At 37.1% G+C, this 11,880-nt stretch overlaps 2 protein-coding genes across 2 annotated transcripts; one reads left to right on the top strand and one right to left on the bottom strand.

Moving 5' to 3' along the window:
* The first annotated feature begins 2,326 nt into the window (after positions 1 to 2,326).
* Positions 2,327 to 3,040, top strand: LOC121776115 (phytosulfokines 3-like). The gene is made up of 2 exons (XM_042173258.1): positions 2,327 to 2,614; positions 2,696 to 3,040. The coding sequence occupies exons 1-2, from the start codon at positions 2,507 to 2,509 to the stop codon at positions 2,816 to 2,818; spliced, it is 231 nt and encodes a 76-aa protein (XP_042029192.1). The 5' UTR covers positions 2,327 to 2,506; the 3' UTR covers positions 2,819 to 3,040.
* Positions 3,041 to 7,976: 4,936 nt separating this feature from the next.
* Positions 7,977 to 9,134, bottom strand: LOC121776634 (protein PHLOEM PROTEIN 2-LIKE A10-like). Its single transcript, XM_042173824.1, has one exon. It carries the CDS (start codon positions 9,132 to 9,134, stop codon positions 7,977 to 7,979), a length of 1,158 nt encoding a protein of 385 aa, XP_042029758.1.
* Positions 9,135 to 11,880: the final 2,746 nt, after the last annotated feature.

The following is an 11,880-nucleotide window of genomic DNA, read 5'->3' as shown; positions in this document are numbered from 1 at the left end:
TGCATTGGAAACGAACTGGAAACTCTAGAAAAAAAATACGCACTTAGAGCATCAGCAATGGGGCGCCTTAAGGCACGCCCTAAAGCCTGCCCTATGCACCTTCACGTTAGCATTTTATCATCCAGCCCTTCCACCTGCAGTGGGGCGCCCTAAGCATTTTAACTGTTTTGTTAATTAATTTAACTGTTTTCAAATATATAAATACAAACTTATTAAAAAACACAACGATTAACTAAGAACGGCAAAAAATTCATTGATTATAAAAACAAAGTTACAGGAGTTAGAAATAAAAAAGAGACTATCCTACAAAAGCCCCAACTTCCGGCTCAACTCATCGCTCAACCTCTGAGGCGCTCAGCTTGGGCCGGATCTGTACATCTCATAAGGGCGTTGTGTGTATCCAACAACGTCCTCGCCATCGAGGCAGTTGCCAAATCCGCGTAGGCAACTGTCGCCGGGGCAGGGGTCGGGGCCGGGATCGGCGATGGGGGCGGCGGCCGAGGAGGATGTCGCCTTCCCCTTCCCCTTGTTCTTCGCAGCCTTGACGCCTATGGGACGCCGCCTAGAGGACATCGGTGTGCCGGAACTCTCTTCCTCCGTGCACGTCTGGCTGAGGCCACCGGACGAGTTCCGCTTTCGCTGGTCGTGTAACCACCAGTTTCGGTGGTCTTCGTCCTCTTCGTCGCACTGGTGTGCAGAATCCCGCCTTGGAACTACTGTTTGTCCCTCAAGAGCGCTCAGATGTTGAAATGCTTGAAGTCACCGAACATGGACTAGTACGACAGCAGAGCTCTTTCGCGCACGTCGCTCAAGCTCTCTCTGCTTCCCTGATCCCTCGAGCACTTCTCGTAGTCCGTCGCGAACAGGTTGACTTGCTTCTTCACCTGATCCCAGTGCTTGCGAAGCTGCTTCCGTTGGCGCTTGTACGCGCTCGGCGACTTCGCCTCATTGTAGCGCTCGGCGATGCGCTCCCAGTACGCGAGCTGCCTTTGGTTGTTAGCGAATATCGGGTCCTCCGATATATCCACCCAACACCTCGCCAAGACGAGAGTTTCATCCGACTGGTAGTTCGTACGGCCGGGGGCGTACTCTTCGTTCGTTGCCGGAGGTGGCAACTTCCTCGCGACGTGCTTGGCCCGCTTCTTTCTGGCGGAAGCGGGGGCGGCCGTGCGACGTGAAGCGGGGGCATGGCGAGTTGGCGACGGCTCCATGTCGGAGAGACCGTACGAATCCATTCTGAAGTCCGGATCGTACGTCTGGTTGGTGTCGAACCACTGATATTCGCCAGGTTGTGTACCAGGCCACCGTGCGACATCTCCAAACGCCGGGCTATTAGGACTTGAGTATCCACCGGAATCCATTGTATAGCATAATTTTAGAGTTGAAAAGTGAATCGAAAAGTTACAAATGAAAAGTGAAGCCAGGGTATATATATAAACAAAATTTTCAAATTTTAAAATTAAAAAAAAAAAAAAACTAAAACGCGTTGCATCGTCTGCGCTTCGTCCGCGGACTAAGCGTCGGGCGCGGACGACGCATCATCCGTCGTCCGCGGTGCCACAATGGCGGACGATAGCGCGCCCGACGCATCGGGCGCGCTATCGTCCGCCCCATTGCTGATGCTCTTATCTAGCGCCATAGATCATAAATTAAAAGCGTGTGTTCGAATTTCACTATCCCAACAGCGTCCATCACCGACGACTTGAGCAACATTAGAAGTTGAACCAAAGAGTAAAGTGCTTGATTGCTTTGATCTAATATGTTAACTTTGGAGTGATGCTGCTCCTATCTTTTAGATATTTGTGTTTATTTTGTTGTTTTTTTTTTAGTTTTTAATTTATGTGCTAGATCTAACTGTTTTTTATTTTATTTTTACTGTTTTTATATTGGACATTTTGTCATGAAGATGTTACTTATGACTTTCACTCACTAGTCACCAAGGTGGTGGTTTGCTACATTTTAATTATAGAAAAGATAATAAAATGTAAAGTAAGTGTAAACCTAGCTTTTGTGCTTAATAAAAAAGATAGACATTACTTCTGGTTTGTACAAATTCGAAAATGAAATTAATAGTAGTCCTATTAATTAACTCATCGTCAACGCTGTGTTTTTCACTCCCAGTACTTTTTGCTGCCCAAGAGAAAGTCAGAAATACATTAAATATATCATATGTATGTCGCAATAATTGTGTATATTCAACCGAAACCTATAGTTGGAGGTATTGGACCTTTCTCCTGTGGTCACCATAAACACTACCATAAATTCCACATTTAATATTTAATTTTTAAATTCTTCAAAATTTTTATTTAAAGATGTGAATCTTTCTAGTTTCTCCACACCAATCAATCAGATATAAAGTCTCCATTTTATCTTCTCTGAGTTCACACTCAATTTCCTCTAAATCTTGTATATATAAATAGCACACCATTTCATTATTATCTTCATCTCCATCTCCATCTCACTCACAACTGCATACACCAGCAACCAAACAGAGCCTTATACAGAAATGGCTAGAGCCAGTACGTTTTTCGTTGTGCTCCTCCTCCTCTTCTCTCTCTCCTCTGCTGCTCGCCGAACTCCCACCGCTAACGAGAGCGTGGATGCCGCAGATAAGGTCTGTCGTTAGCAATAATTTTCTCCTTCTTTGTTGTATATATTCTGTGAAATTATTTTATTTATTTATTTTGTTGAACAGGCTGTGACAGAGGGAACACAGGTGGAAGATAGCTGCAATGGAATCACTCAAGATGAGTGTTTGATGAGAAGAACCCTCAACGCCCATACCGATTATATCTATACTCAGCAACATAATCCCTAATAAAAAATATTTAGCACTTTCATTTATCTTTTTCTTGTCATTTATTAAGTTATATGTAAGCTTGTGATTATATGTTCAGAACATGATAGAAACTTCTGAGAGTGTGTTTGATGCTTAACCGATGAACTTATATTACCACTCCATGTGTCCATCCTATGTAGATCATAACTTAGGGTTTTATTTTTTTTAATTTACTATTTATATGAAGTAAATCCTTATTTATGCTCTTGTTTATTGTATTTATTTTTAGTACATAGCTCGATTTTGACATACAGAAAATAACTTTTTAATTCTATAAATATATGTAAACTGAAATAGTATAAATTAATACGTGACAGATTAAATAAGTAGCGATAGTTTTGAGAAATTCATAACCATACATCGGTAATCAGCTCTTCGAGCCCATCAATAACTCCACCTCTTTGCTTTTCTCTTTTCCAAGGCAAATATAGTAGTAGGAGTGGTGAAATATGAAAATACATTAATACTAACATAACAAAGATAAGAGAAGGATATAAATGCAAAAACTTTTGGGAATGAAGACATATTTATGATTTAAAAGGTATATATTAAAAAAATAAGTACTATACTAACTTTTAGCATATTTTCATAAATTGAGAAAGAAAATATTTTGTAGTCACCCATAATATTACATTTCATTAGAGAAATGTATCGAGACCCCATATATTAATTGATTAGGTCTCAAAAATTGCCATGCAACCACATGAAAAATTAGTATATTAAGATGAGTTGTGGGCGACAACAGTAATGTATACTTATTATACTTGCGTAGGTGAAATTTATGTGACGAAATATTATGTTTTTGACGTTAGAAACTTGACCAAGATATGTCCCTACACATTCGATTCATATCAAATTATCAATGATTCCCTATCTAATATGCCCTCAATGGCAAGACATGCGTAATAAATAATTATTAAATCATTTATTTTATTAGTGATAATGTATAATTATGATGTAATGTAGTAGTAATTAAAAAGTTTCTCCATGGAAAAAGTAGAGTGTGTATTAAATTAGGGCAAAGGAAAACTGTAAAATGAATTACTATGAAAAATAGGAATTGGATTGAGCTTTGAAGAGGGCAGTTGGCAGTTGAGGTTTCATTATTATTTGTTGTGGAGTAATGGCTTTGCAATGAGAATTCAACACCTATCATATTTCTGCATTTTCGGCCACATCTAATTACCTCATTTCTTCCTTTGGCATGGCCCAAAGCGTTACACATCTCTAAATACTTCTTTCCATCAATTTTCATTCTTAAATACCTTTAACATTAAATACTAGTATGATTTTCCATTCTTGAGTATGTAACGTCTTCACTTTTTGAAATGAATTGGGAGATAAAGTAGAAGATTCTCGTTGAATCACTTATTATAATCAAAATGGGACCAATAAATTAGTAACAAATAATATCTAGGTGAATTTTCTTGGCATAATGTAATATCAACATCATCGAAGTAGTCCTCGTAAACCAGCTCACCAAATTCCAACAAAGTGTTTGGAAAATGTCACTACCATAAAACTGTACTACATGAATATGTGGTGAGTGATTATTTTAATTAAAAGATTGTATGTTGAGAAATAGTTTCTGATATATTGAAGTCCTATGGCTCACTAAAATTATACTTACATTAATTTGTCTAAAAGAAATATTTGATTCTACACATTAAATGTGTTATTTTTTGATCAAACAGTATATTTTGATTCATATAATTAACGGTTCTGTAAAAAATTAAAGATTTATTGCGCTTTGACCTGATTAGCTGCTCAGAATACAAGAATATTAATAGACACAATAACTTTTTTGATGTGTATTATGTTGGGGACTAAAATGTTACCTAGACATTATGCAATTTGTAGTGGCCAAGAATAAATAGAATATTCAAGGCTGGTTAATGAATGATTATTAAGGAAGACAAAGAGTGTGAAAATGCCTCCACCAACTAGATTCTGGTCAATTTGTATATTAAAACTGCATTAGTCTTGTTTACTTAAACATAATGAATAAGTGTGTAATACTGTGGTGTTGAAACGGGTCAAAAATCGTTACATGTTTTTCAAGTGTCTTCTTTTATTTGTCGTTTCGTGCGGTGGGTGTAGAAAAATGAGTTGTTGCTTCATGTGATCGGTTTGGTAGCTAATGAATCATTGTCCTTTATAAGGTTTTTCCATTTATTTTCTATTTATATTTTGACTATTAATAGTTAAATTTGGTATGATATAGGGGCATCAATAGCTATAGCAAAATAAATATTACTACTACAATTTGAATATTTATAAACTCAAAATAAATAACTAAAGTTCTCATAATTAAATTCCCACTGAGGAATTATTCTAATTGCATATTTGTAATGGTATGTTATTGAATTAGTATATCACATATATGATATATGTGTTTTAAATTGATGATAAAATTGAGTTATGTGCTAAATATGTTGTGAAAATGATAAAAGTTAGGGATATTGACTCCTAATATTATGGGACTTTCAAAAGGTTGGTTTTCCTACGAACTTTAAAATTAACAAATAATATCACGAACTATACTCAAGTTGGTTATTTCCCACCGGCAAAAAAGTTATGACAAATAATATCATGATACGGATTTTTTCCCCTAACTTCTCGACAACAACTTCTAGAGCTTCAAGTTTTTCAATATTTGAGGATACTTTTTCTTGAAGTACACCCTTTAAAATTGTTCTTCAATCCATTAATATAGCCAGATTTTTTCGTTGGAGGGAAATAACAAATTCGGATACAGTTAGTGATATTATTTTCCAATTTCAAAATTCATGGAAAAAATCCAACTTTTTAAAAGTTTCATGATATTAGGGGCAATATCCCTCAAATTTACCCGTAAACTTGTCTATATAGAATCTTTTTGACATCTTTCACCCAAATTATATAACGATATTTTCGAACCACAGAGCCTAAGCCCGTTTAAATAGTGCTGGTTTTGTTTGGGCTTTTTTCAGTTTAGAAAGCCCAATAAAAAGCTCGTTCGTGAGATCGCGAAAAACTGAAAATGGGAGTCGAGACGATGAATACGCATTAACACTAGGGTTCAAGCGTTCCTGATAATTGAAACAAAATCCCATAGAAAATGTTCCGAAGAAGGTTTCTCTCATTTCCTCTGGTTATTGGTGCTGCCGTGTAAGCTTATTTTTACTTTCTCTTTCCTTTTTATTTTTTTTATTTTTCTATATTCGTCCTCGCCATTGATTTATTGTTATTCGCTTGTTTCTGTTTGAAGTTGATCGTACTCTGTTTAAATTATCATAGCATATCTTGCAATGGCGGTAGGATAGGTTTTCTATTTTTCTCAACCATGTCGAATTTCCTCGAGTTTCTGGATATTGACTTTATTGTTCTATATGTATCACTAATTGATAAGGCAACTGTAAATTGATTGTTGAGATTAATATGAATCAAATTGTTACCCACTGGCTGTTTTGTTATTTTGGTGAGACTAGTCATGAATTCGCTTGAGTTCTTGTCTTAAGCCCCAATTGTAAGGTGATATCTGTTGATTGATCACACAATAATTCCAAAGAGGTCATCATGTCATGTTTTTCCTAGAAGCTAGATCTTTCACTTATATATGTTGAAAAGTTTAATCAATGTACAAGATATCCCTAGTTCACAAACCATGAAAGTTGATTAATGATAATAATGAAGTACTTTGTTCAAGCTTCAACTTTCAAATAATCTGCTAGAGTTTTTTCCTAAAAAATTAAAGTACTTTTCTATCCAGTGTCTGTTTCGACAGTATTGGATGCATATGGTAGTTCATAGTTGTGACTTGTGAGCGAGCATTGTAGTATAATAGTCTAAATGAGTCCTTCCTCTTTACTAAAGGGCATTAGTTTAGGGGTGGTAACTTATGACGTCGTTCGGTTGCTATAACTCATTATTATATGATTATCCAACCAAGATTAAGTTGTGAGATTAGTTTAGTTGGAGGGGGTGGCTATGACTCATTATCATATGATTATCTATCTAGGATTAAGTTGAGATATTCAATCTTATGAACCAAAAATCTTGCAAACCGGACAACCCTTTGTACATAAACATAAAATTGGTTAATCCACTATATACTTCGATGGATTCAATTATCTTGTACTTGTTTGATTATGTAATCCTGATTGTTAAAAATATAATTATAAACCAGTGTGGACACCTTGCGTGGTGGACAACGTGCTGCATATTCTTTCAATGCACATGCTATTGTCTGAATCGAGTTTAAAAAGAAAGCATACAAAGGATACTGAGGCTCTTCTTTTCTTTATCTATAACTTTCTATCTATTTTGAGGCTAGGTGTCTTAAAGATCTAAGCTTTTAGAAAAATGTGATTGTATAATATATGTGATGCAGCAATATTTGAAGGAAAGATGATTGTGAATAAGTTCATTTCTAGTTGTGGAACTCAATTACTTTTACTGTGTTGCATATGAAGCATGACTACCACATCCTAAAATATGCATTAGCATTATCTGATGAGACGATTTATCAAGATTACTTTTTGTTAAATGTTTTCCCTTGCAATTTACAGGATTGGAGTTGTGTCTGGGAAAGCCATATTTGGGCCACCTCTTGAAGAGTACTGGAAAAAGAAACTGGAGGAAGAAGCAGCAGCAAAAGAGAAAGAAGCCAGCTCTGGTTAAATGTTTTAAGAAGCTAGGAAGAGTCATTTAATACCCGCCTTGATCCACCAAGTAAGGAATGCCTGCACATTTTCAGGTGGTGATTGCTTGTTTATGTAACTGAACGCAGTCGAATCGTTCACTAAAGGGTACACGATGCGGTATTTTTGTTAACTGCATGAAATTATATTCATTTGTTCAATGTTATTTGGAACCATCCAAATTACTCCACATCTCTGTTGTCTGAGGATGAGGTGTTGCTGTATGCAAATAAAAGTTGGCCAATTTGATATGCCCCTTTTTACTTCATATGATTATTGTTGTTATCTGTGATTAATTTGTCCAAGAATTGTAGAATGAAGTCATTCCCCATGGAAAAATCCAGACAGAGGATAGGTGAAAAAATGAATCACTTTCCTAATCAATTAAAGCACTATATAGGGATGGATTCTTACAATAAATACGAAGCTACAGAACAAATTTTGGCAATGATTAATCATGTGTAAGGCGTCAAAATCCAAGGGCTGTTCACGATGTTGAAGCACAAGGTAAGACATAGAGCAGTCACTGCAGAGGATCTCCCACTCGCATACCTGATCGCTTCCACTCCCTTCTCCACCACCTCCTGCTGAGCAATGTCCACGCTCGTCTTCACACCCTCCGCCACCTTCTCCAACACGACCTCCAGAAACGACCTCACCCCCTCAAACGTTGCCACCCCCTTTACATCAAGAACAAGCCTCCTATTACCAGGTACCTGCATTGCCCTCATCCATCCACTCTCCCTATTCCTCTCCGCTGCTCTCCTCACCTGCTTCGCTCTTACTCCACCCTTCTCGTCTCCACCAAAACCATCGAAATGCACCTTGGAAGCAGCACTAGAGTTTGCTCTCCACGCGTGGTAAGATGTCCGGACACAGGTATCTACCGCATTACTACAAAGGTACCCTAGCATCTCTTTCACTCTGGCTTCGTGCATAGGGTTAGTCAAGCCCGCGAAGAACTCCTCGTACACATTTACATCCATCGTCTTTTCTAGGTAAACGGTCAAGCCCGTGCTCACAAATTGCTGGATCATGTCACCGACTAGCGCCCTGCATTTTTCCTCGCATACTAGCTCGATCCACCACGGAATAGAGGAGGCACCGTCATCACATCCTCGTTGCCATTCCGAGTATAGAGCCATCACTGTGTTTCTGGCGAAGCTTCCAGCCACTGCAGACGCGAAACCGGCCCCTGCATCGGAGAATAACTTGTCCATAACCCTGTCTATGAAGCCATGATCATCGCCGCCGCCTTTATCTGTCGACTGGTGGCTATAGGCACTCAAGATTCCGACAGCCGAGGCCCTTGTCATCCTAGTTACTGTGTCGGAGACTTCATTAGATTTAGCTATTTTTGAGAGCTGCTTCAAGCTCTGAGGGATTTGATCAGAATCCGAGGCGACAAACTGCTTGAGATCCTTTGACAGAATCCCAATTGCGTCGGCGGAATCAGAGACCATTTCAGCTAAGGAAATGAATGCTGCCAAGAATTTGGACAGACTTTGCCTTCTCTTGTAGAGGTTGTAGGCGCCGTAGCACGTGAGTCCGGTAAGAAATACCCATTTTCTCCTCTTCTTTGCATAGTCTATTATGCCTTTCTCTAAATCCATTAGCTCTAAAAGAGTAGAGATTGAAGTATAATCAAATTATGTAGAGATTGACTGAAATTAGGATTGGCAAGCTATGGAGATTCAACGGTGGAATGAAGAGAGGGTGAAAATGGATATGGATGATTGGAAATTATGAATGCTTATTCAGTTATCGGGTTGTTGGGATAGGAAAGGAGGAGATATGAATGAAGGTCTCTGCATTAGCATGGCGGCGGGCCCACTACTCTACTCTACTTCCAAACTTCTTGAATTGTCAAGCTCATTGCTCAACTTACTTTTTACTGTAAATAATTACCCCCATCGTCCACGAAAAATAGAGCACGTTTGTTATTTTTTGTTATCCACGAAAAATAGAGTACATTTAAAAAAGGAAAGTTTTCAACAACTTGTCTCATGGAGTACATTTTTTCCCTTCTCTCTTACTAATAACATGGACCTCTACATTCCACTAGCACTACTTCTCTCTTACTTTTTTTTCTCTTCTTTCTTACTAATAATATGGACTCCACATTCCACTAACACTACTTTTCTCTTACTTTTTTCCCTTTTTCTCTTACTTTACTAATTTCACATTAAAACTTTTATCATTCACAATGTGTCCTATTTTTCGTAGACGGATGGAGTATATCATATTCCATCCGTCTGCCGTTAACTTAGTCGCACTTTATCACGATACGAATTTTAAAAATGTATTAATAAAAATAAATAGTAAATTGAAAAAATTAGTAAAATATAATTACTGGTTTTATATATTTTAGTTTTATAAATAAATTGTGAGAAGAATAGTTAGTGGATATATTTTAGTTTTATAAATAAATTGTGAAGAGAATGAGTTACTGGAATCTGAGATCCTATCAAAAGTAATACTCTCCCGTCCCATTTAGAGTGTCCACAATGGTGGCTCTCTGGGGCCACCAAAGTTGGCCCAGCCACCAAATGTGGCTCTCCATGGCCCTCCACAATGGTAATAAAACCCAAAGACAACAAGGGCCACGAAATGTGGCCCTCTCCAAAATAAAAATTAATATATTTGTTTTGTTTAATGAAATTTTTTAATTTAACTACAATAAATTTAATTAGACTAATAATTTGGAAAATAAACATAATTTAATACAAAAGCGAATTAGAGACAAATTTTCGTCGTATTATAGATAGAGGAAAATTATACAACCTAAATTTTTTAAAAACACTAAAAAAAAGACGCCACCGCTTCCTACTCGGTGGCGTCATCGGAATCCGGCACATCTTCTTCACCACCTTTGTTGCCGCCGCCACCGCCCCCACTGCCGCTAGCTTCGCCCGTCTCCGACCCTTCGGCCCACCCCAACTTCACCATCTCAACCTTGCATTTTTTGATAGGATTAAAATTAGGGTTTTGAAGTGTAAAAATGGAGTGGGAAGAAATGGAAATGGAAGTGTAATATTTATAAAAGAATTTTCGAAAATTAAAAAAATATATATCAAATTTTGCCGGCCGGGCCGCAAATCTCGGCTCTTTGCAGTGGTTGGCCGCGGCTCTCTCTCGGCCTTCGGCTCCCAGCCGTACTTCGTGGCTCTCTGCAGTGGGGGCCGCGCACCCGAGCCACCATCCGCGGCTCCCCCACTGTGGACACTCTTAAGATGTCAACCTTTCATTTTTAGTTTATCTCGTTTAAGATGTTCACTTTCTATATTTAGAATTAAATCCCTCTCTCCTTTTTCCTCATTAAAATATTCAACTACTTTTTTCCCTTTTTACTTATTCCACCTAACAACTCCTCCTAAAATCTCGTGTCAATCAAAAATGTGTACATTTTCGTGCCTTACTCTTTCAACTCTAAGTTTCCTTCGCACTCCCCGATTCGCCTTCGCTACATCCCAAAAGTTTTTTTTTTAATTTGAAACAAAGTACTAGTATTTAATGTCTATTTGTATATATGCACAGTTGTAATATCATAATAATGAGAAAATTTAAAATATTAAAATTATAGTTTGAACTTTGAAAAATAATCATAAGAAGTATTAGTATATGTTAATTTTAATACTTCATCCGCCTCTAAAAAATATGCACTTTGAGTTCGGCACATGTTTTAATGCAAAATTGGTAAAGTAAAAGAGGTAGAGAGAAAAAGTAAATAAAGTATTGTTAGTGGAGAGTGGATACCACCTCATTAGAGAGAAAATAGTTCCAAAATTAGAAATTGTATATTCTTGTGGGACGGACTAAAAATGAAATAATACATATTTTTAGGGGACGTCGGGAGTAATTCATATCCTCTTCACAATATAATTTATATAAATAGGATAAATCTGAAATATAATAATTTTGGATCGCGAGTATCCAATTAGTCGATTATTAGGATATATAAACTCACATGTGAATCGGGTATCGAATATGATATTTTTAAAAATTTTAGGATATCTAAACTTAGATGTGAGTCGGGTATCAGATATATATTTTTTGAAATTTTGAGTTCGGATACTCAATTTTTAGATACGTATACTGGAATTCGCCGGCCTAATTCGTATATATATTTTGGTTATAAGATCTACAAAAGGATGGCACCGAATGAGGCGTCAAACAAAAGCAAATACTCGAAATCGAAAATGTTCTCAAACAAACATAATTAGATCCAGAGATTAACCAAAGCCAATGGATAAGTTTTTAAATACCAAGATATTAGCATCACCCGTTTCTTTATTATTATCCATGTGGATTGACGTGGATCCGTTACATACATATTTGTCCCTCTATAATATTTATATT

The sequence above is a fragment of the Salvia splendens genome, chromosome 18 (genome assembly GCF_004379255.2).
Source record: "Salvia splendens isolate huo1 chromosome 18, SspV2, whole genome shotgun sequence".
In the NCBI taxonomy this organism is placed as follows: Eukaryota; Viridiplantae; Streptophyta; class Magnoliopsida; order Lamiales; family Lamiaceae; genus Salvia; species Salvia splendens.
This window is presented reverse-complemented; position numbering and strand designations above follow the sequence as displayed.